This window comes from Manis pentadactyla, chromosome 7 (assembly GCF_030020395.1).
Source record: "Manis pentadactyla isolate mManPen7 chromosome 7, mManPen7.hap1, whole genome shotgun sequence".
NCBI classification, from domain to species: Eukaryota; Metazoa; Chordata; class Mammalia; order Pholidota; family Manidae; genus Manis; species Manis pentadactyla.
The window spans coordinates 66,690,602-66,716,864 of NC_080025.1; the positions used below are offsets into that span (position 1 = coordinate 66,690,602).

Below are 26,263 nucleotides of genomic sequence, written 5' to 3' on the forward strand. Positions count from 1 at the left end.
ACTCTATTGGAATTTAAATCATTGGTATCTTTGAGTAAACGTAAGTCTAATATAAATGAAATAGACTGTTAAGCAAAAGTATATGTTATAATAACATTATTGGCAAGAGTTCTTTAGAGAAATGTTATACAGCTTGGATATATTTTTAAAGAGCTCAGAATTAGAGAAGTTAAATTCTGAATTTGAACCTATCATTAATTTGATCTTGATTAATTCACTTTCCATGGTTCTTCTTTCACTCACACTTTTTATGAAGAACAAGAAATTAAAATCAGCAAAGTATGGCTTGCATATATAAATTCTCAAATGAAATTAATTTACATACTGAAAAATTCTCAAAACATTTTGAATAGGAAAAAATATCTAAAAAATACCTACAACTACACTTGAACTGTCTGAACTTATCCATACTTTTCCAGATCTGAGTAACTAAAAGTATTTAGAAACAATAACTTCTACACTCACAGATCTAAAATAGATTTAGCTCCAAAAATAAAAAAAATTATAAAGAAAATAGATTATCACATATTTTGTAGTATTAATGGTTAGTAATAACAAGGAGGATTACACTGAAGGATCGTTATGTGAATCAACAGTATCAGAAAAGCACATCACAACTATTTTATAGACACAGAGCAAGCAATATCCTTGTAGATGCTCTAGTTTTAGTCTTTTATAGGCTATATTAGAAAAGTGAAACATGCTGTGACATGACTTTTCTAACATCACAAAGTTAATTAATGGTAGCGCAGAAACATGAACTCCATCTGTCATTCAGAACAGTGCTAATATCAGTAAATAGGAAAAACTAGGCCAACTAAACCTACATATAGCCTACCTGAATATAAACAATGCTCAAATAAGTGAAACTTTGCACAAAGAACACAATAAAGAAAGATTTAGAAACTATTAATTATCTACATGCTAACTGCCAATATTATTTGAAGTATATGTTATATACTTCATATATAAATAAATTTATATATGCATGCAAAAATTGAAGACATTATTGAACAAACAGAAAGCTGTTGTGGCATATATCATTTCATGGTGGGTAAACAATGACAATTAGGAAGGAAAAAATGCTGATTGGCTTTCTCATCTCTTTTCTTCACTTCCTGAAAAGAAGCCAACATCACATTCACAGGTATATTGATCAAAAATTATGCTGAGCCATGCTGCAAGGGAAAATCATGTAGGAAGGGTTGCTCAGTGTCACTAATCATGAGGGAAATGCAAATCAAAACCACAATATATATGATATATAATCTCATACCTGTTTAGGATTGCTATTAAAAAAAAGACAAATGACAATATGTATCAGTGAAGAGGTGAAGAAATGGGAACACTTTTTCAGATGGAATGTAAAATTGTACAATAGAATTACCACATGATCTAGCAATCCCATTTCTGGGTATTTATCCAAAGTACAGAAATCAGGACCTCAAGGAGATAGAAGCACTCACATGTTCACAGCAGTGCAATATACAATAGCTAAAATGTGGAAACAAGCTGAATATCCATTGACAGATGACTGGATAAAGAAAATGTGGCTTATACATACAGTGGAATATTATTCAGTCTTTAAAAAGGAGAAAAATCCTATAATATGAGACAACATGAATGAACCTTGAGGCTGACTATTATGCTAAGTGAAATAATTCAGTTACAGACAAATACTCTAGTGTGGCTGTTACAAATTCATACTTTAAACATATTTTTAAAACATACTTAAGGAAAATTGGGAAATATATTTGGCCATGGTTTGTGGTCCAACTTGAATATTATTATGATAGGGTTCTGTTTCTAACCACCAAGACCACAAAAATAATCTAGTATTGCAGTCCAATATTTTCTGGAAGGATTGGTATAGATGCCAAAGTCACTCTATGGCTACCAATTATGTTTAGAAGGAGATGTTAGACAAAAAGACTTAAACAGAATGTGGCTGAATAAGGCAGAAGGAGAGGTATGGGTAGGTAAATAAAATTTTAATGATTCCAAGAAAATAGTATAAGATGTGGCAATAGCCATGATAGGTATGTGATGTCATCATCTCATCTGAAGTACACTGCAGTTTATAAGAAAACATAAACTTCTCTTAGTTTCCCAATTTATTTTGTTAAAATACCCATAATTCATATTTTGAATTGACTTTCTACTTCAACAGTATTGACAGATTAATACCATCAGATCTGAAGAAAACTGTAACCAGCTAAGAGTAACAACAGACTAATACAAAAATGCATTCACAATTATGTAGAGAAACACAGTTAATTGAACAGACGTAGGAGGCTAGGGCAAAGGATGCAACAGTGAGTGAGGAAGGTTGCCTTAATGTTGTCTGCTCTGCCTGAAGTATCCTTAGTGAACAATTCAGGATTTTAACTTTAATTATGTTCTTAACCTTTTCTGATAGTCATGTGCTCTGTACCCTTCCTTTATAAATATTATTTAAATGTGTCCCACTACTCAAAGAATAGATTAAAGCCCCAAATATCATCCCTTTATATTAGGAAAAGTGTTTCCTAGTAAAGTTGCAGCAGCATCTTCACTGAGCACCTATGCAAGGACAATACAATTTTATGACATTATCTGACAGATAAAATGTGCAGAACTTTGCTTTGATACTGAGTTGTAACTTTAAGTCCATTGTAAACATCAGACAAAGAAGGAAACTGTATTTCTGAAAAGGAAAGTTATAAAAAGAAATATCCAAAGCAAAAATTAAGACCAAACCAAAAATGCAGCTCTATTCATCCTATAAGTATAAGAAAATAAATTTTTTCTTTTGATAAAGGAGGGAATTTTTTAAATAACCTAAGTACTCATCACTAGAAATACTACAACGTGGCCAATTGCTGTGCATTAGAAAGTAATTATGTTCTATATTGCTTATTTTGGAGCCCAAGCCACAATATAATTAGTATGAATGGTATAATCAAAATTAAAAGGGTGAACTTTTAATGCATAAATTCTTTCATCATTTTAAGAGTCAAAGAATATAAATAAAATAGAGAAGTCATTTCTAACAATAAAAAAATCAATAACCATTTTATCATCCTGAGAGAATCCTTAAATAAAATGAATTATGTGCTGTTAGTCATAAGAAGTGCTAATATCCTATTTTTTTACATCACAAAGAAAAATTAGCAGATAATTCACTTTGGCTTGATAGATACTCAACAAATGTTATTTGATGGTATAATTCCATTCAAAAAGATCTCACTTTTAATAAATAGAATGTAATTATATATAACATAGTTTATTTTTCTGGTAAAAACCAGAATTGTCTAAGAAGACAACAGTTTAACATATCTTCCAACTGATGTAGAAAAAAACTCAACTATTTTCTGTCTAGATCTCTAAATTCACATAGAGAAATTACTTCCTTTAACACATAAGCAAACTTGGTAACAGCCATAAAAAATAATTGGAATATATTCTAGATAAATTACAAAGGACTTTCTTATATATACCATGTGATTATAATAAATCTTTTTGATTAAAAGGAATAAAATCAGGCCAATTTAGCTTGTGTTAATAGTACCAACAGGGACCTTTTTTTTTACAAAGTTATTTTGCCCACTTTTTCTCATTCTACCTTTACAGCAATCTGGTAAAATATAGTAATTGTAAATATACTTATTTTTACAGATGTGAAACCTCAGTTGTAGAAATTATATTTAGCAGTTTCTAAATATGGTTACTGGTTACTAAAAAAACAGGTCTCCTGATTCTTCACCTAAATTCAGGAATATTTGCATCCTAAGGGATTATTTCTGTTTAAGACATGCAGAATATCTAATTATGAACTTTTGGCTATTTTTAAAGCTAATATCTTAGATTTAAGAGAATAGTCAATACAAATAAATGTATTTAATTATGATAAAACTAACCACATCAAATGCACAAATACTCAGTACATGTGTGTCAAAGAGAAGATTAGATTCTGGGTCACTAGTATCAATTGGCTATGATTTCTGACATGATTTCTCCTACTAAGGAGTAGGAAAATAATGAATCAATGCTCACAGAAGGTAAGCAATTACAGCTCCAGGTTTTACACAACTGCAGTGGGTGGGGCTGGTGAATGGGTTGCTGAGAAATGGGAGTGTGGATGGGTGAAGATGAGTTCTAGTGGGTTGGCATACGTTACGAAAGCCTGGGAGGTCACACTGAATTCAGGCTTAATTTATTTGATAATATGACACAAGAGTAAAGGTTTTACATATCAAATTATCATGTTAATAACATTCCATAGTTTGGAGAGAGCATACGCCTTTCTTCCCCTCTGTAGTTTCCCACTTTTAGCAGATTAGTGTCAGTCTCTTTCATGTTCTTTCTGTATCTTGTACACACTTCTCTTGTGACACTCAACACATTGTAGAATTATTTTGAATTATTTATTTGTGTAATTGTATCCACTACTGTCCTGTGAATTTCTATATTCATGGTACATATATTTGCTGAATGAATGATGAACACAGAGAGAAACTACAAGCTGGGAGACTGGCTAAAAAGAGAGAAATTCAAAAAAGCAATTGTTTATACATTTTCATATTTAATGCAATTTTCAGAAAATACTGTTATGATGAAAAATGGTATTGTTGGAATCAGTTGTTTGAATCAATATAATATTTAAATTCATTTTTTTCACAGTTCATTAATGTGGACTAAGTGCTATAAAATATTGAGAAATTTTGTTTCATTTTTGTTCCTTCAAAATACTTAAGGTGATACTAACAGAGACATAATTTCCACATGTAAAGATGTATTACAGAGTGATTTCCCATCATAAACTTTCAAAACTGTGGCTTTTGACCATTTCTGATTTAATGAGATGCAAATTGCAAATGATAGGAATAAAAAGTATTTGAACTGTCACTGTAGAACCACACAAATCTAAGTTGCATGAGTTCTATTTAAAAAATATATGGTTATTGTATAAACTGAAACAAAATTTAAGACTTGGCTATTAAATACTCTGTAAATGTGTGTTATGTAGGGATTTAATTTTTTTTATTGAGGTGTAACTGATGGGAACTATTACATTAATTTCAGATGTTCCACATATTGATTCGATGTTTGTGTAGTAATTGTGAAATGGTCACCCTTCCAAGTCTAGTTAACATCTGTCACCTTACAAAGTTAATATAGTATTGTTGATATATTCCTTGTGCTGCTCATTACACCTAGCTCACCATAAGCCCCCACCCCCAAATCCTCTCCCCTCTCATAACTGCTGCCTGTTCTCTGTATAGGGAGCATGTAATTTTGACACTATTAATTCTTCCAAACACAAGCATGGGATATCTTTCCATTTCTTTGTGTCTTCTTCAGTTTCTTTCATTAATGTATTACAGATTTCTGACTTACTCTTCAGGTTTTCACTTCCTTGGTTAAATTTATTACTAGATAGTTTATTCTTTTCGATGTAATTGTAAATGGGATTTTCTTGATTTCTCATTCTAATAGTTCGTTATTAGTATATAGAAACACCACAGATATCTGCATATTGATTTTGTGTCCTGAAACTTTACTGAATTCATTTATTACTTCTAACAGTTTTTTTGGTGGAGTCTTTAGGGTTTTCTATAAGTAGTATTATGTCATCTGCAATGAGTGACAATTTTAATTCTTCCTTTCCAATTTGGATACTTTTGATTTCTTTTCATTGTCTGATTGCTGTGGCTCCAGTACTATATTGAATAAAAGTGGTGAGAGTAGAGATCCTTATCTTGTTCTCTGCTCTGTCTGGGTGAGTTCCCAGGCTTTGTCTTCCAGCTTGTTGATCTGTTCTTTTCTTTCTTCCAGTCTGCTATTGAACCCCTCTAGTGTATTTTTCAATTCAATTACTGAAGTCTTCATCTCTATGACTTCTGTTTGGTACATTCTTATGTTTTCTATCTCTGGGTTGAAGTTCTTGCTGTGTTCATCCTTTCTTCTCCCTAGTTGGTGAGCATTTTATGACCATTGCTTTGAGCTCTTGATCAGGTCAATTATTTATAGCCACCTCATTAAGGTCTTTCTCTGAGATTTTGTCATGTTCTTTCATTTGGAACATATTTTGTTTTCTCTTTGTGTTAACTCTCTGTTTTTGTTGCTGTGTATTAGGTGAAACAGCCACTTCTCTCAATCTTGAAGGAATGGCCTTGTGTAGGTGATGATTCTTCTCATTCAATCTTGCCCTACCTATTGGTTGTTTCTCAAACCTTTGTGAGTGTCTAACCTGCCTGACTTTTTTCTTGGTATATCCCCACTCTTGAAGGTGTGTCAGTGATGCATGGGAGGAATCTCATTTAGCACCTAGTTTCAGGCTGACTGGAGCTAGACCCTGAGGCAACAGCCTTTAAAGCATGCAAATAATACAGTGCTACTTGGCTCCAACTGTAATCCTTGCTGTCCTGCACACAAGATCTGGAAGTGTCCCCTGGGCAACAGCTGCAAAAATCAGGGTTCCAGATGAGTTTATAAGCTTCTTTCTGGTAAGTCTTGTCAAGCTGTACAAAGGCCAAGAGAGTGTGCAAGGACGGTATATCCCTGCTTATGTTCCCTTGGAGCACCTCCTTAGCCTGGAGGTGTATGGGAAACCTGAAGCCTGTCCCTAGACTGAAGCTCCAGGCTAAGTAAACAGGCTTTTTGCAGCGGGAATATGGGTTGTGTTTCAGTCTGCTGTTTGTGCTATGGCCTGGGGCTGATGGCCAGACAAGGACTGTCTTTCTGACTGTTACCATTCCATGGAGTTCTGGGACACCAGCGCTCTTGGCCACTAGAGCCAGGTGATACAGGGGTGTCCCCTGAGTAGTTTGTGTGCACCAGGTGGGAAGTGTCTTGACTGAGCATACCCACGGGCTTCTGCAATGCAGTAGTAGTAAAGTGCTTTCTCTTTGCCTCTGTGCCGGCTTTAGGCTAGGAGCAGGAGAATAACACAAACACTTGTCTTCACCAGCCCCAGACAGAGCATGGAACTGTTACCACCGCCTATTTGAGGACTAGCTAGGGGACAGCAGGTTCCCAAGCCACTGGCACTGCCCTCCATAGTCAGGTTGTGGGGCAGCACTGCAACCGTTCACACTCCCTGGCCGTGGCACATGCAGCCACCGCTGGACTCGAGCCCACCCCAGCACGCCAGTGGGAGCGTGCTTCACCGCGGCTCACCTGCCTGTGCCAGCAGGCCGTGTGCGGAATGCACCCAGGTCTGCCAGTGCCTCTGTCTCCAGGGAGCTTCTCAACTGTCTCCTACCCCTCCAGCCAATGCCAGCAGACATAAGCAAGCACATCTTCCTCACATACAATCTGGGCACTTGTTCAGTAGAAAAACTACTATTTGTTTACCTGGTATCAGTGCAAGTGAGACCACACATGACCCCTCCAAGAGGGGATTCTCAGTTTCCTTCAGCTCTTTGGGAGCTCTGGACATCAGCTCCACTGGTGTTTTCCAGGCCAGGCATTTTGGAGGCTCATTGCTGTGGTGCAAATCCCAGGGGTTGGGGTGCCCCTATGGGACACAAGCCCCTCGCTCCCCCTGGAGAAGTGCTTGCCTGGTGGCATCCTTCCCTATTGTGTGTCTGCACCAGAGATGGGGTTTTGTAACTGGTCTCTAACAGGTCTCAACATGGTCCTTTCATTGTTTGTTACAGAAAGGAGTTTATGTAATCCTGAGATCCTCTTCAGAGGGAAATGATCCATATGTAGCTGTAGATCTGGTATGTCTGTAGGAGAAGGCAAGTCAGGACCTTCCTATCCCACCTCCTAGGACCACCTCACTGGGATTTAAGTTTTTTTAAAAAAATGGTGGAGTGACTCTTGGCTTACTAAATTTAAATACTATCTACAGGAGCTAATGAATAAACATATTAGAACTATTTCCACTGAGCTGAAGTTTAACATGTATGTTGTACTGATATTTATATATACAGATATGGTATCATTTATCACCATGTCTCCTGTCGCCACCTTGGTCTGAGCAGCCACATCTCATGCCTGGATCATCTCTATAGCTTCCTAGTTGCTCTCCTGTGTTCTGCCCTTTAGTCCTTCAGAGTACTTTTGTTACAGTGGTCAGAGTGATCCTATTTAAACATCATTCAGCTTGTGTTAGCTCAGTGGCTTCTCAACTCACATTAGCAGAAGCTGAAGCCCTTACAAGGGCTTTGTACCTCTGTTACTTCTCTGACCCAAAGTCCTGCTGTCTTCTCTTCCATGTGTCACACAGTTCCAGCCGCACGCCTGCCTCCTTGCGGTCTTGCTGTTCCAGGCATGCTCTTGCTCTGGGCCTTTGCCATTTTTATTCCTCTGCCTATAACATAATTAGTCTGGCTCCCTTTCTCTTCTCCTTGGGGGTTTTACCCAATTTTTGCCTTGATGAGGCCTTTCCTGATCATCCCATCTAAAATGGCAACCCCACCCTCCTACAGGCCAAATCCATCCTCCTTGTTATATTTTTCTCCTTTGCATTTATTATCATTTAGTACATGGTATTTATGCAATGGTTTAGTTTCTGTCTCACATACTAGAATGTATGGTCTATATTTCTTCATTTATGTCTCCACAGGGATAACAGAGAGAGCTCTATATAGCATGTACTAAAAAAATTTTTTATTATTTAAAGAAAAATTGGATCAATGGTAGCACCAGCAGATTTAAGTATCATAACTGACAGGGACTAGGAAAGACTAGAGAATAAAGGAAACAAAGATGAAGAGTAGTGGAAGATAATAAGATTCCTTTATTTTGTCTTCATCTGAGAATGCCGGGAAGAGCAAGACCACAAGGAGCTGACAGTGCACTCTTAGCAACAACCTGGAATTCTCTGGGGTGGGAGGGGGCATATCTGTATGGTCCACTTAGTTGTGGTATTGGTTCTAATGCATACAGAATCAATCAATATGTATTCTGCATTTCTCTTATTGAAATGAAAAGAAAACATACATTGCCAAAACAAATCATTAAAGAAACATGTTTTCTTTCCTTAAAGGCATCTTTCTCCTAGTTCTTCGACTTATTTTATACATTTAATCATTTATACCCAGATCAAACTTTTCTCTGCAGTGAGTATCTTCTATCCATTGCCTTTCTAGCTGTAGGCACCTAGAAAGCAAGGTAGACTCATATATTGTTCTATATCACTCTAGGATGCACTTGTACAGAGTAGTTACTGAATGTTTTGATCCATTTGCAGTCTTCATCATTGCCTGTATTCTTAATATTCTCACCTCTACTCCTTCACAACAACCTTTCTGAACTCGCTACTCCACCAGCAGGTTCTTACAATTGTGCTGTTAAGTACCCAACATTCTTCTCCATTCAGTGAGAAACAATATCTCAGGCAGGGGTGAATTCAAGCTTTGTAAGACCTGAAGTTTATGCAGTCTTAAGAAAAAATATAAAATCATGAATACAAAATTAGGTACAAGTGAATATTTGTTAAAAGGACAAAAAAATCATAACAAATTATAAATATAAACAAGCTGGCAAATGCCACAAATGTCACATATTTCTTAGAACTTCCTGGAGCCTTGTAAGGGTGCTGTGCCAGTTGAGGGAGGGCCCTGAGACAAGTTTCATTTGTGCCCTGATTTATCTAATCTGACCTCATTTCTTCTTTCACTTTATGTAATGAGCCTCACATTCCTAATTCTAAGGCTGAATTTCCATGTTATATAACATACCCAGATTATCATGGCTCACATACTACTGTTTAACTTCCTCTTTCCAAACCTTTGACTGTATGTTTTCTCTCAGTGTTCAAACTCTCCCTACATCTCTTCAACAGGTAAAGTTATCTCATGGTGTGCATTATAGAAGGGTCTTGTAGAGGATCCCTTACATTTAATGCTGAAGACCAGATGAGTTCCTGTGATTTGTCAAAAGTTCCCCACAAAAGGAGTTGATGAGAAGGAATGGTTCAGACATTGGGACCCAGACATCTGACCCCTACACCATGATTCTGAGCACTAACAAGATGTATTTTCAGTGACTTATAGACCATGAAAATTACATGAACAGATATTCATTGTCCACAGATTCTAGTAAGACATAAGGTTTACTGGTTAACATATTGTTGATAAGAAAAAAATTTAGAAGCCTTTTAAAAGGTTAACCAGAAGTATGGTTTTACAGTTAGAAGGTGATATGTGTATATGAGAAATGGCTTAATCATTTCAGGTATTACATTTTTAAAACATTTATTCAGGCCTGATATCTAAAATTATATTCCATTATAGCAAATATCTCTAGTGGTTCAATGTTCCCTTATAGGAAGCTTGGACTTTGTAAGATTGTTATCTAAGATAATAATTTCCTCTGTCCTTAACTAAATAGCTTCTACAGGTAGTCTAGTGCCTTACAGTTAACATAGCATGCAAAATACTTCAGCTTCTTTCATATTCATTGTTAGCCCTGTGAGATAGGTCTTGAAATCCATTAACTGTTCATATGAGATGAACAGAGATTCAAAGAACATAAGTAATTTGCCTAAAGTCATGAGGATGGCATTACTTCAGAGTTTCTGAAATCAAGTTTGGTGCTTTTTCTCTTAGGAATATTCTATGTCTTTGCAGGTCAGAGCTAAGACCTGACAACAGTCAATTATCTAAGCATATACAGATATGGGGACATACCTGTGGATATGAGTTGAACAAACATTCTTACCATCAACGACATCCAAAATGAAAGCATGACCTTTTCACCATTTATGTGAAACACTATGCCAAACATTGTATTATATGTTTCTGATACTATTTCTAAATCTGGTAACAATTTTGCAGACAATTATCCTAATCTCCCAACTGAAAACACCAAGGTACTAAAAGTTAAACAACATTTCCAGGCAATAAGTACAAGAGATGAATTAAAATCCTGATCTGTTTGTCTATAAAAACATACTCTCTATATCAGAGATTGTAAAGCACTGGCTGAAGATTTGGTATTAATATTAAAGACAGAGTTCAGCATTATTACTTCTAAAATAACCACTCCAAGTCCACACATATGCACAAAATGCAGCCTGTTATGGCATACTGATTGGACAATTCCAGAAACTTAAGTACAGAAACAAATGTTCATCAGGAAGCAATATCACCTGAACATACATAAATATTTCAAGATATGTCACATTTGTCAGTAAAAGCAATCAGATTAGGGCATGGAGTATTATTATACATACTAAAAATGTGTGAAACAGGGCAACTATTTAGTTTTCTTGCTGTCCCCATTGGAAATATAATTATGACTCAAACATAATTTCCCTCTGATTAATTTCAGAATAAATGGATGAAGAAGAGAAACACCTTTCTGTGTCCTGGCAATACAGCTAGTCATTCATATCCTGACAAGGTATGTTTTCACTGTATCCTAAAAACAATACATAACAACAATCTACAAGTCCAGGTACCCAAGATTAATATTTTTCTTCCCAGAAGGCAGTCTCCTATATATAAAAAAAAAAATATGTGTATCAACATAAAATGTGATCTTTTGTCATGTATACCTGACACGCCAGCTTGTGGGAACTTTGAGAAATCTCATGCTAATGACCAATCCGTACCTGGTAATCCCCCTGGAACAAGAACAAGGAAGCTCACTCATCTGTGTGGTGTGTTTCTTGATGTCCAACCTTGATCACTGCCATGCCATCTGTAACATATGCCAAAAGAGCATAAGCGGAAATAGAGATTTTCTTGCCTAGGAACATTCTGCCCTCAAGTTACACAGGACTGTGCCTTCTAATACTGCTCATGGAATTAGCTCCTCTACCCTAGACTTCTTCATGACAAGGAATTCCAGAGGCCAACTTCTAAAATCAAAGCTACCACTCCAAAACCAGCTAACTTCATCTTCACTCTAATCACTGATTCTCAACCATAAATCCAACAGCATTTTCTTGTCAGAAACTCTGCCAATTCATCTTTAAAACTCATCTCACTAGCTGGATCAATTCATCTAGCTAGCTGGATCAAAAACTCCTACAATTAAATAACTATAAACTAAGAATTTAAGAATATCCACAGATTAGAATTTATGCCAAAAACACATTTCCTCACAGGATAGCACATGGATGAACAAAGATGAACTAACTCATTTCTTTACAGGCCTAATGGCCTTGGAGAAACTAAATTTCCATGTAAGTCTGGCTAAATCTACAAGCAAACATTGGATATATTGGTTTTAACTTTTTGTTCTCCTATTCTAGGTTCCCACTGATTCGTTAAGAAGGTAGATCACTGGGAATGACACACTATTCAGTAAATGGTGCACAAGCAACAGATTATCCATAATGGCGGTGGTGGGGAGGAACTAAAATTTCTACCCAACCACAGATTAAACCAATTTAATTCTGTGCCTTTAAGAACACTGTAAAAAGTTTATAATTTTTAGAAGAAAACATAGACTAGTATTTTTAAGACTCCAGGTCAAGGAGAATTTCCTAAACAACACAGAACATTTATAAAGCTTAATAGAAACAGCATGATAAATTAGACTATATTAGAAGTTCAACTTCTGTTTAAAAAAAAAGACAGAAACTAGAAACACAAGCCACATACTGGGAGAAGGTATTTATAGCCTTCTTACTTGACAAAGGATTATATCCAGAATATATAAAGATACCCTAAAATTCAGTTTAAAATACACAAACAATCCAATTAAGGATGAAGCAAAAGAACAGGCAACACAGGTGAGTAAAACCCAAAGGCTAACTAGATTAGTAAAATATTATCACACTCAATATTCTTAAAGGGAAAATGAATGAAAACAGCAATGGGATACCATTCCACATTACATTTGAAAGAAAATGTAGAGAAAAAGGATCAAGGATGTAGAGGCACAAGAACACTAATTTAGTACTGATGAAGGTAAAAACAGTATAACACTTTTGAGAGCAAATTGGAAAAATAAATTATTGTTGAAGAAACCACACAACATTCTCCTATATTATTTAACAAGATAGTCATTATAACCAGAAATCTATTGCACAAGAAGCTCCTACTCATATGCAAAGGGGACTACATCAAAACATTAATTGTAGCATTGTTTGAAATAGTGAAAAAAAAAAAAGCTCATATAAAAACATAAATAGCCAGACTGTTTAATTAAACTATAGTGGTAGAGACATATAATAACAGAATTCTGCCCATAGTTAAAATAAATGAGCTAGAACTACATATACCACTTTGGATAAATCTCATAAACATCATGTGACTACAAAAAACTGGCAAAATACATATACAGTAAGATATCACTTATATAACATTTCATAAACAAGCAAAATGACCTTATATAATTTATGAATACATACATAAAACTGTAAAGAAAAATAAGTGAAAGAGTAACCTCAAAACAAGTCTGATAGTTTATTCTGGGGTGGTAACAGAGGTTTGGGAGAAGAAAGGTGACTACAGGAGGTTGACCTGTATGGACTTATTTCTCCTAAAAATATGAAACAAATACGGCAAAATGTTAGGACTTAAAATAACATGGTGGGTATGTGGCTGTTTGCCATGCTATTCTCTCTATATTTTTGTACATTCAAGCATTTATAATGAAAATTACACCCAATTAAGTGTTAAATTGCATATATCAAATCAGGAATGTGAAGAAGTTTCTCTTGCCCAACTCCCTTTGGGCGGAATGGAAAATGTGGGAGGCTGAGCTGGGCACCTCAGCACAGGAGGAGATGAAAAGTGTGAATAAACTGTGCAAATCGCTTAAGGGGATTTTCCCAAGTGGGGAGGAGGATCAGACTAAGGAAAAGCGTGCCCACTTTTAATGTACTAGGAAACATCAAACCCTGACTTTCTGCACTTACTGTGTAATGGAGAAAATCAAGGACTGAGCTATTTCAGCAAAAATTTACAAGACTGAGAGCAAAATGCACTCACCATTTAAGTGCAAATGAATCAGAAACAGATGTGTTAGGCAGCACTTTACATAGTACTTGCTATTTTGAGTTGAGATTTTTAACTTATTTATGCATTTCAGACTCATAAATACAGAGAACAAACTGCTGTCAGAGAGTAGGGTATTGGATAAAGAGGTACAGACTTCCAATTATAAAATAAGTAAGTCATGGGGATGAAAGGTTCAGCTTGGGAAATACAGTTCAATAACCTGTTTATATCTTTCTATGGTGACAGATGGTAGCTACACTTACTGTGGTGAGCATTTTATAATGTAGATAAATGTTGAAACTAGTATACTATTATGTTAATTATTCTTCAATTTAAAAAACAACTTCTAATTAAAAAACACTGTCTTCAGCCCTTCTCCCTCTCTCACCCACAGAGTAAACACAATATTTGGGAGGTTCTGGGCAAGAGGACTACCTGAGAAGCATCCCCTTCTGCTCTGCTGCTGCACAGAGAGACGGTGCTGCATTCTCCCAATTGGAGGGTTTTTTCCATCCCAGGAACTATTCAATGCCCCACCCCAATTCCAGAGATCACAACAAAGAAACATCAAGGGAAAAAAAACAAGAGTAAATTCATATAAATCAATGAGCAGTTAATCTCGAAGTTGTAAGAATGTGCGCCTAGAGGAAATAGTTCCTGTTTTGTACTTTTCTGAAAGAATAATTAAAAGTTATATTCCCAAAAACTGATGCTATCTTAAGAGTACATGGTTATTTACAAACAGTAGAGTGTGACTACCTGTATCGTTTATTTGCTTCACACAGCCTTGTGAGGAATGACATCTGAGTATGTACCCAATTTTGTAATTGCAAATGCATTCTTGAACACTCACTTCTATATACATTGTTTGAAATCTTATTTATTAAGCACTATGCTAGACACTGAGTAAGAAGAAAAGAAAGAACTCAGTGTTAAGGGACATGACAGGTGTATGCACAAAAGGACGGAGCACAAAGAACTGACCAGGTCTTCAGCAGATAAAAAACAAAACTAAAACAAAGTCTGTGCTTGTTGTGAGATACTGATAATTGCATTACTGATTCTCCAGATTTGTAGGTGGTTGAAACTTTGGGAAGAATATATAAAGAGGCTACTTTTAAAGCAAATTTTAAAAACACGTCATGAATTCAATACTTTCTAAAATTGTAATGAGTAGTTTTTACCAGGTGAAAAAGAGAAAAGAAAATTTATTATCGAGGAAACGTCTAATTTTTGAGGCAAGCTGTTGATCATATTAAATTTGGAATTGGAATTGTATTATAAATAAGGCTTATCATCTTTTGTCTAAAGATAAAGATTTCAAATGGAAGTGGTAAGTTTTAAATATACATTCAAAGTGCACATATTTGAGTATACTTTTAGATTCTTATATAAGTTTCAAAGAGAATTAACATTATTAAGAGCCAAAATGAGCAAAAATATTCTACACCATTTAAAACCCAAATATTGAAGAATATTTCAAGGCCCCAACACTGTTGATCTAAAATTGTTAAAATTTTTAATCTTCAATCAAAAAGAACTTTAGAAACTTAATTAGATTTGTAGTTTAAACTCCAAGACCTTTCTTTATTTAAAAAAATAGAACAAAGACAGATCTTACACATTAAAGGGAAGAATTAAATAATAGGTAGTAGAAGATATTCTTTGTCATTCTTTACTATTGTTTCTGGGAAATAAATTTTAAGATTTTGGAAGACTAGGATCCTTTAAATACCTGATTGAGTTTTTTCACATAAATTATTATAGACTGCTATAAAACTAAAAAATTGTTTCAGGAAATTTTGATTAATGGAACACTCTCTGTTTTTATTTTAGGGAAGGCACAAACTCATATTATGAGTGATTTAAAACTAATTTCTTGAGTACAGCCTAATTATTTTACAATAATAATTACTGCTAATTCTCAGCATTCTGAAATACAATATTCTCCTACATTAATTAAAAGATAAGACAACCTTATTCAGAATGACTTTTCAAATAAAAGTTGAATAAAAATCTCTTTTTAAATCAATAACCAGCACAGTGACTCTGAAAGTACACTGAGGATCTTCCCCCCTCCATTTAATGTTAGTTACCTAAGCAAGCATTTTCAGAATAGCACTTGGCTTATGAGCATCAGAAAACCTACATGGTTGGTCAGTCTGTCTTAGATGCATGAATCCAGAGCCTGAAAAGCTAGAGAAACTTGAAAATAGTCTTGTCCTCCCAAGTCAACATGGTCAGAGTCTGGGCCATTGAGTGCTTTAAGATTGTTAACATGTCAGACACTTATGAATTTGAAAAGCCTATTACAAGAGAAATGACCAAAAATAGAAAAAAAACAGTAGTTCTAGTCAAACTGTTTCTGAACAGTGGCATTATAATTAGGAGTGGAAAAAAGTATGGTCTAAGAATTCTATAGTCAACCAATTTTCATTCATGTTTTAAACCAAGAGGAAGATAATTTTGAATCATAAAGGCTTAGTCTATGTAATTTTTGTATCCAGACATGCAAAAAGATATACCTGGATGAGAACAAATCAATTCCTAAATCTACCTGGAATTTGTTAATACAGATGGAGGAATTCAATTACATAAATACAAACACTTATTTTATCTAACTGTCTATCATGGATCTACCTGCTTATCTATCTATTCATGTATGTACAATTTTTCCTTAGGAATTCACTTGAAATTATGGAGAATGAAGAACCTTTATTGCCTTAAATAAATAAAATAAAATAAATCACCAGTCATGAAAAATATAATTTAAATTAAATCAACCCCACAAAACTCTAGTGACATACAATTGGTATTATTATAATGATGTGTCACATCAGACATAAAAATCAGAATTGTGTCTCAATCAGTCTACTTCTTTGAAATTTTTTGATAATCTATTAGAGGTTGAGGCTGAGGACTCTAAGGATATCAAGTATGAATGAAACACACAATTACAGACAAAACCATATACACCTTTCTCTCCAGAAAATATACTGGTAAAATAACTCATCTGGACTGAGTCCTTAAATAAGTTATCTTTGCACATTAAGGGAATGAATTTTTACCATTTTAGTCTGGTGGTATAGAACACAGGTACAACCTTGGGGATGGGAGAAAGTAAATGACTAACCATATGTCAAAATAACTTCTCAAAATATTGAATGCTACAAAAACAATATCTAAATATTGACAGTCAAAACAGCATCATGAATATAATGGAAATACCACCAACTGTTTAAAGACCTGTGTTGTATGAGTAAATAAAGCAAAACCGGAAATCAGAAATCAGAAATTCTGGGTAGGGATTATGCAAGTATAGGATTCCTACCAAAGAACCAATGCTCACAGAGAGGCTAGACAAGTCTTTGGGAGAACTAATAAACAAGATAAAATGAGGATGTTCATGGCAGTCTTTGAGCTTATAAAATTACAAGTGTAATTTTAGTTTCATTTTTCTTTTCTCTCTTCAATTAGTTTTCATTATATCATTTTTTATTTAAATCTGAATTTATGAAATTAAAAATGGCCACACATGCCAGCATCACTCTCATACCGAAACCAGGCAAAGATACCACAAGAAAATTACAGACCAATATTCCTGGTGAACATAGATGCAAAAATATTCAACAAAATATTACCAAACTGATATCAAAAATACATCAAAAAGGTCATCCATCATGATCAAGTAGGATTTATTACAGAAAAGCAAGGATGGTACAACATTCTAAAATCCATCAACATCATCCACCACATCAACAAAAAGAAGGACAAAAACCACATGATCATCTCCACAGATGCTGAAAAAACATTTGACAGAATTCAACATCCATTCATGATAAAAACACTCAACAAAATGGGTATAGAGGGCAAGGACCTCGACATAATAAAGGCCATATATGAGAAACCCACTCCCAAAACCAACCTTACAGCGAGAAGCTGAAAGCTTTTCCTTTAAGATCAGTAACAAGACAAGTATGCCCACTCTCCCCACTCTTATTCAACATAGTTCTGGAGGTCCTTGTCATGGCAATCAGACAACACAAAGAAATAAAAGGCATTCAGATTGGCAAGGAAGAAGTTCAACTGTCACTGTTCACAGATGACATGATATTGTACATAGAAACCCTAAAGAATACACTCAAAAACTACTAGATCTAATACCTGAATTTAGCAAAGTTGCAGGATACAAAGCTAATACACAGATATCTGTTGCATTCTTATATACTAATGATAATCTAGCAGAAAGAGAAATCAGGAAAAACAATTCCATTCACAATTGCACCAAAAAGAATAAAATACCTAGGAATAAACCTAATGAAGGAAGTGAAAGACCTGTACTCTGAAAACTATAAGACACTCATGAGAGAAATTAAAGAAGATACTAATAATGGAAACACATCCCATGCTCATGGATAGGAAGAATTAATATTGTCAAAGTGGCCATCCTGCCTAAAGCAATCTACAGATTCAATGCAATCCCTATCGAAATACCTACAGTATTCTTCAATGAACTGGAGCAAATAGTTCTAAAATTCATATGGAACCACAAAAGACCCGAATAGCCAAAGCAATCCTGGGAAAGAAGAATAAAGCAGAGGGGATTAAGCTCCCTGACTTTAAGCTCTACTACAAAGCCACAGTAATCAAGACAATTTGGTACTGGCATAAGAACAGACCCATAGACCAATGGAACAGACTAGAGAGCCCAGATATAAATCCAAGCATATATGGTCAATTAATATATGATAAAGGAGCCATGGATATACAATGGGGAAATGACAGCCTCTTCAACAACTGGTGTTGGCAAAACTGGACAGCTACATGCAAGAGAATGAAACTAGATTATTGTCTAACTGCATACACAAAAGTAAACTCAAAATGGGTTAAAGACCTGAATGTAAGTCATGAAACCAAAGAACTCTTAGAAGACAACATAGGCAAAAATCTCCTGAATATAAACATGGGCAACTTCTTCCTGAATGCATCTCCTTGAGCAAGGGAAACAAAAGCAAAAATGAACACATGGGACTACATCAAACTAAAAAGCTTCTGTATGGCAAAGGACACCATCAACAGAACAAAAAGGCATCCTACAGTATGGGAGAATATATTTGCAAATGACATATCTGACAAGGGGTTAACATCCAAAATATATAAAGAACTCACATGCCTTAGCACCTAAAAAGCAAATAACCTTATTAAAAAATGGGCAGAGGAGATGAACAGACACTTCTCCAAAGAAGAAATTCAGATGGCCAACAGGCATTTGAAAAGATGCTCCACATCGCTAATTATCAGGGAAATGCAAATTAAAACCACAATGAGGTATCTCCTCACAAAAGTTAGGATGGCCAACATAGAAAAGACTAGGTACAACCAATGCTGGCAAAGATGTGGAGAAAGGGGAACCCTCCTACACTGCTGGAGGGAATGTAAACTAGTTCAACCATTGTGGAAAGCAATATGGAGGTTCCTCAAAAAACTAAGAATAGAAATACCATTTGACCTGGGAATTCCACTCCTTGGAATTTACCCAAAGAAAACAGCTTCTCAGATTCAAAAAGACCTATGCACCCCTATGTTTATCACAGCACTGTTTACAGTAGCTGAGATATGGAAGCAACCTAAGTGCCCATCAGTAGAAGAATGGATAAAGAGGATGTGGTATATACACACAATGGAATACTATTCAGTCATAAGAAAGAAACAAATTCTACCATTTGCAACAACATGGATGGAGCTAGAGGGTATTATGCTCAGTGAAATAAATCAGGCAGAGAAAGACAAATACCAAATGATTTCCCTCATTTGTGGAGTATAACAATGAAGCAAAACTGAAGGAACAAAATAGCAGCAGACTCACAGACTCCAAGAAGGGACTAGTGGTTACCAAAGGGGAGGGGTGGTGGAGAGCAGGTGGGGAGGGAGAGAGAAGCAGATTGTGGGGCATCATGATTGGTGCACATGGTGTGTGTGGGGTCATGGGGAAAACAGTGTAGCTCAGAGAGGACAAATAGGGACTCTGTGGCATCTTACTACACTGATGGACAGTGACTGCAATGGGGTATGGGACAGGGACTTGATAATAAGGGTGAATGCAATAAACACATTGTTTTTCTTGTGAAACCTTCATAAGAGTGTGTATCAATGATACCTTAATAAAAAAATGGCCAAGTACAGAATATTACTTCATCACAGTATGCATCACTGAAATTGCTCTTCAGATCATCCTAAGTAGTAGCATTTGCCAGTTTCCATGGTGTAAATACAAAGAAAGGTATGAAATTTTATCTTGAAATTATTCAAGTGTCTTTGCCAAACTATACTGGTTATAGTTATTGCTGTAATTTTAATTTTAAAATAAAGGTAACATATTTATTTTCTTCTGGAGTATGCTGTATGAAAGTGATCATGTCTCTCCCCTCCCATACTTAAAAATGGTCTCAATTCCCGTATCTTAACAAGATTGCAACACCAAAAGAGTAGCATCTGGCATAATAGGATTATGGCCATAGAAAATTCATACAGGTGTAGTGTTTTGCTCATAATTGTGATATCCTGATTTATACAGTCTTTACCTTCATCTAACTATCTGGCTAGTTCACCTAATAAGTACTATGAATGCTATTAGAATATTTGTATTAAAATGCTTTTAGTTATATCTTTGGTAATGTCCCAGCAAACTGGCATTCTGAAAACCAACAAGGAAATAAAAAAACAAAAAAAACATGATTTATCATATTTGTCTATTTCCACATTGTAAATACTCCCACCATGGCCAGTTCAAACCATCAGTGTGATATCACTGCCTAAGCAACTGGGAAGAGTTGATGCAAGCTGGCTCTAGAAAAATACTCTAATGAATACAAACTGTCTCTAGTTTGTGTTCATTCTAACAGTCTATCAAAATATCCAGGGACTTTCTGGCAGATAGCAATACATTTAAGAAAATCACAGAGAGTCATTTTAAAATAATTAAAAATTTTTAGCAACAGGCCACATTTTAATAAACTGTGAAATTACAGAAAATACTTCCCAAATAAGTATTTTCTTTAGAATAAAATAAAAAGATACATTGAGGCTACTTTATGATAAAAATTTTCACTATAAGCAATAACAGTGAAAACTTGCAAACCATGTTACAGTTTGGAAAATGTGCATGACATCATCTAATTAAGAAGTGAAAAAATTATCATTACATATTTTGAGAATCAAGCTGTAACATTTTACTGAAAGAAGCTGATAAAAGACATATTTTATGGCCCATTAGATGCATCTGTAAAGTTCCTTATTTTAAAATTTTTATGATGTGATGAGGTGGACAGTATCTAAAGGTAGACAGTACCTACCACAAAAGTTCACAAACTTTTATCTGTAAAGGGACAAAGGGTGTCTGTGTTAGTCTTTGTGGATCATTGAGTCTCTCTTGTAAATGCAGTTCTGCTATTATAGTGGGTTAACACTCATGTTCAATGTGTAAATTAATGACCCTGGCTCTGTTCCAGTAAAATACTGTTCACAGTAAAGGGAAGCAGACAGATTTGGTTCATGGGCTGTCCATAGTGTGCTGTACCGACTTTTGTATGTACTAAACCATATAATATTTATGGCTCTGATTTCAATATACTTTTTCTTTGTATTTATGAAACATCAATCCTAATAACCTATGTGTTTTTAAAAAAATAACATTGCCCCAGTCAGTAAGCAATACTGACTAATTAATGTTTCTTAAACAAGACATTGCCACAAGCCTACTGCCAAAAGGACAATGCAATTGAAAACACAATGAACATAGTTGTGGACAATCTTCTTTTGTATTACTATACCAAAATTTCATAATTAACCATAAGAAAGGTTTACCTACATAGCAAAGTAAGAGAAAACACATGTTAAATTAAAATACATTTAATGTGCATATAATCATTTTAATTTACTTTGAAATCCTTATTCTTACCTTCTGTAAGTTTCCCTGTCTGTTCTGCACTTCCCCCAGGAAGGATCTTGGCAATATAGGCTCCAATTTCTCCACTATGTCCAGGGATTTCTTTACCACCCACAATTCTAATTCCTAATCCATTACCTGTTTTGAAAAATCAGCAAATTATTAGTAACAATTTAGAGGGACAACCACAATCACAAATTACATATGGTGAACAAGAGTGGGCTTGGCATCCAGAAACTATCTACAATGTGAATATTGGAATTGGACACCAGTAACTAAAGGACATTATTCTGAATTCAATCATAGTCGATATGAAATAGGACTTCCTGAGATTTTTGTAGAATCTACAAAGAATCACCTAATATTAACAAATAGTTTTTAAAATTCAGCCATCCCATCAATATATAATACAAATATCTTTGTCCATGTTTGACTGGATATTTTATAAAAATTTTGTATTAAGATGTTCTCAGTATAGAAAAATCTAGATTATACAATTCATTTATGAAACTGAGGATCATTTCACTTAAAAAGGCAGTAGTGACCTCATATATTGAGAAGACACAATCCAAATATACAGATGATTGTAACTGATAAAGACATGATGATAACTTATAAATCATTATTCAGTTTTTAGTGTTAACTCATCCAGTAATATTGTTTGTACATGAACCTGGCACTTCCTACAAGATACAACAAAATTATTCTTAACTGCTGAATGACTTAGTAAATAATTCCTTATTCCACAAAACAATTTCTCTATAGTTAGCCACATTGAAAAAAAAAGATGGAGAATGATTTTTATGAGCAACCTAATTGAAATAGAAATGAACTGCTGATACATATATATTTTTTTAATCAGCTAAATGTTAGCAAGTATATGTAGAACCAGATTTACTTTTGCTACAAATTGCAAAGATATTTTTTAATGAAAGTTTTAAAACAAAGCAAAATTCTTTAATGAAGACACAATTAATTATCTCTTTAAATTGAAATCCTTTCCAATCAGTGAACGAACCATTTTCAACTCTCAAAATCTCTAAATTTTAAAAGCCAACTCTCTTCCAAATTGTTCCCTTTCATTTCACTCTGCAAAAACAATCCCTGCAGTCAGCATTCACACAGTTCAATTATTCGAAGCTGTAACACTGAATTATAGAACCCATCTGTCATTTATTCAATAGAGCTATATTTTGGTAAACCATCATTTATTATATTCAGGTGATATAACACTTCCAAATGAACTTCCTTGCTCTTTTTCCTCCTCCTTCCCTCCCTCTTTCTATCCTTCCTTCCTTGTTTTCCCCTTTCCCCCCTCCTTCCCTCCTACTTACCCCCTCTCTGCTTTTTTTTTCTAAGGTAATCTGAAGATTCAGTCTCAAAACAAAATAAAAACAAATTAACTATGCTTCTAAATTCCCTGAAGTTGTTAAGGGGTCAGGGTGAAATAAGATACTAATTTTCTCTGGCACCACTTGTGGAGCTTTTCTGTCGTAAGTTTTTTGGTCCAGTGTTACTCTTCCTAGTAGAGATTAATTTATGGTATAAATTAACTGGGTGAATGCAGAACATCATCTAGTATATGACTTGTTTCAATGAAGCTGAGTTCTTAGTTATTAACTTTTAAGGATTCAGTAGAAGTGATTCTACAGTAAGATTCTAGATGGATATAATTAAAGGTAGCAGAGGAAGAAAAGTTATTAGCCACTCTTTATTCAAGTTGGTTAGCATATTTTTTGAGCATACTAAGGACATTTTAGAAATTACAAAATGAGGATTTTAAAATGGCTGGCCATAGTTATTACTACATGGAATTTATCTAGTAAGAAATAAAAAGAATTTCTTAATCAAAGATTTGGTTTTCTTTTCCATGGTTGAATTGCCTTCAAACTGTAACTGATCACTTGTCAAAGATTTCATAGAAACCCACTCAGATAATGAATTTCTAATGTGGTTGGTATATCAGTATAAATTTTAAGACATGGTCAGTCTAAGACCCTGAAAGGTGATTCATGGGACTTCCTTAGTGTAAAGACCATACCTTATATCAAAATTAATCATAACTTATGCTAGAGTATAGCAGAGTATAGTAGGTTACAGTAGAGTGCTTGCAGCAATGGTCTTACTTCTTTTTAAACTCAAAAATTAGAGTATAAAAGTAGCCCATGAAAATTCATTCCAGCACTTTATAATATGTGATGAAGACATATACTTAGAATCTACAAAGAGACTTAGAATTGTTATACCTTGGAAAGATATAGCTAAAGGAGTAGTTGTAAAATTTCAAAATCTATTAGCATAAGTTACTATTTTAGAAATTTTGGTTATAGTTTCATTCTGTAGATGGCAAAGTCTTAAGGGTTAAGTAGTTGAGGCCTTAGTGCCATTTGATTTTTAATGACCAAGCACATTTTAAACCCCATAGTAAAGGATCAGTGAAAGGAAACTATAATTATACCCATCTTAAAAAAGTTGCATGACATAATACTTAATTTTGTAAAATACAGCCTTACACTAGTAAATTCAAGTACTCAGACATTTTCTAAATATACTTTATAAGCCTCAGTGTCTTTGGTAAAATGGAAGTAATATATAGTCATGACAGTACTATGAGAAAGGAAATTTATGTGTATATACATACATACATATATATATATAATGGAATCATCTTGGGCACATTCATGTAGTTATTTTTATAGTAAATTTTCAGAAATCACTATTTCTCCTTGAAGTTGCTGTGTTTGCTGCTATTGTTCTTTTTTTTTTATTAAGGTATGATTGATATACACTCTTATGAAGGTTTCACATAAAGAAAATATTGTGGTTACTACATTTACCCATATTATCAAATCTCTACCCATACCACAATGTAGTCACTGTCCATCAGTGTAGTAAGATGCCACAGATCCACTGTGTGCCTTCTCTGTGCTACACTGTTCTCCCCGTGATCCCCCACACCATGTGTACTAAACATAATACCCCTCAATCTCCTTCTCTCTCCCTCCCCACCTGCCCTCCCACACCCCTCCCCTTTGGTAACCACTAGTCCCTTCTTGGAGTCTCTGAGTCTGCTGCTATTTGTTCCTTCAGTTTTTCTTCATTGTTATACTCCACAAATGAGGGAAATCATTTGGCATTTGTCTTTCTCTGTCTGGCTTATTGTTTTTTCATGTACATAATAAAGTAACATAGAAGTAAATATTAAAATATTTTGAAAGAATACCGTGGTAGAAAATAAGGAAGGATAGGACAGGATAACATTTTTTGTTTATTTTACAGTAGTTGGTTGTATCCTAATTTGGATGTCATGAATATAAATTTACTTTATACACTTTCTAAGCATGTAAATATGGATATTTTGATTTAACATTTCTATAGTATTAAATTCAAATAAAATGAACAAAAATACTTCTATAAAAATAAAACATCTCAGCTCAAATCTAAAAAGCAGAATGCCAATAAAAGATTTGGTGAGCTTAAGAAGCACCATTAGTTTTTACCTGAAATGTTTAAATCTAAGTGGTCCTTGTAAGTGATGTTTGTATTATCATAGTTTTTCAACTTTTGACAAATTTTTGTCAACAACAACTCCATTGCCTCTCTGCTTTGAATCCATCTAAAAACACTGCTAAAATGTTTCCTCATTTAGAGGCCATGAAAACGCACTGGTCTCACTCACTCCTGAGTTCACAGCATGGCAGGGTAGAGAGGCCCGCAGTTACAACTGAGAACATAGGGGCCTTAGTAAGAAAAGATCAGGAAGAGTTATAGCAATTTTACAGCACATAAGCATAGATGTAGTTAAGGAAGTCTTAACTAAGAGAAATCTAAATAATAGAAATTCTTTAAAGTATGTGGGGAATATTTACAAAAAAGGGTTCAATGATAAAAGTAGTAAGATCAGTAATACCTTAATACTTTCAGGATTACATTGTAAATTATCAGTTTTTGAAATCTCTATGTATGTTATAGTTATGTGATAAATATGCAATTACGTAGTTATTTTTTTAGTTCTGGTCCAAGATAGCTACATGTACAGTGATTCCCTCTGAAAGAAATCCAGAAACTACTGAGTGACTTCTACACATTAGGTGATTAAGAAATTACCCACATTTAAACAGGGTCTTGGCACACCCTCAACTACTGGGAGCCATTAAGAACAGAGAAGGCAGTTTGGACAACCACAAAGATGAGAGAGACAACCAAGAGCTCAGGCCAGGCTGAATGACGATGTTCATCTCGTATACGAGGCCACTCCATTCAGACTGAGAGGTGGCTGTTTAATCAAATGCACAGAAACCAGCAAAGTGAGCCAAAGAAAATGAAGAAACAAAAGAATATGTTCCAAACAAGAGAACAAGATAATAGGCCTCAATGAAATGGAGATAAAGTTATTTACCTGATAAAAAGTTCAAAATAATGGTCA

At 34.7% G+C, this 26,263-nt stretch overlaps 1 protein-coding gene across 4 annotated transcripts in view; it reads right to left on the reverse strand.

Annotated features, from left to right (window-relative positions):
• Positions 1–26,263, reverse strand: part of PCLO (piccolo presynaptic cytomatrix protein) — a 410,245-nt gene that overhangs the window by 88,425 nt on the left and 295,557 nt on the right. For 3 of the 4 annotated variants that reach the window (XM_057504460.1, XM_036931695.2, XM_057504459.1), the window contains exon 10: positions 21,850–21,975. In XM_057504460.1, the coding sequence (XP_057360443.1) occupies positions 21,850–21,975 (126 nt within the window). Of the gene's footprint in view, positions 1–11,551; positions 11,641–21,849; positions 21,976–26,263 lie in introns of all 4 variants that reach the window. The other variant, XM_057504461.1, reaches the window with a different exon arrangement.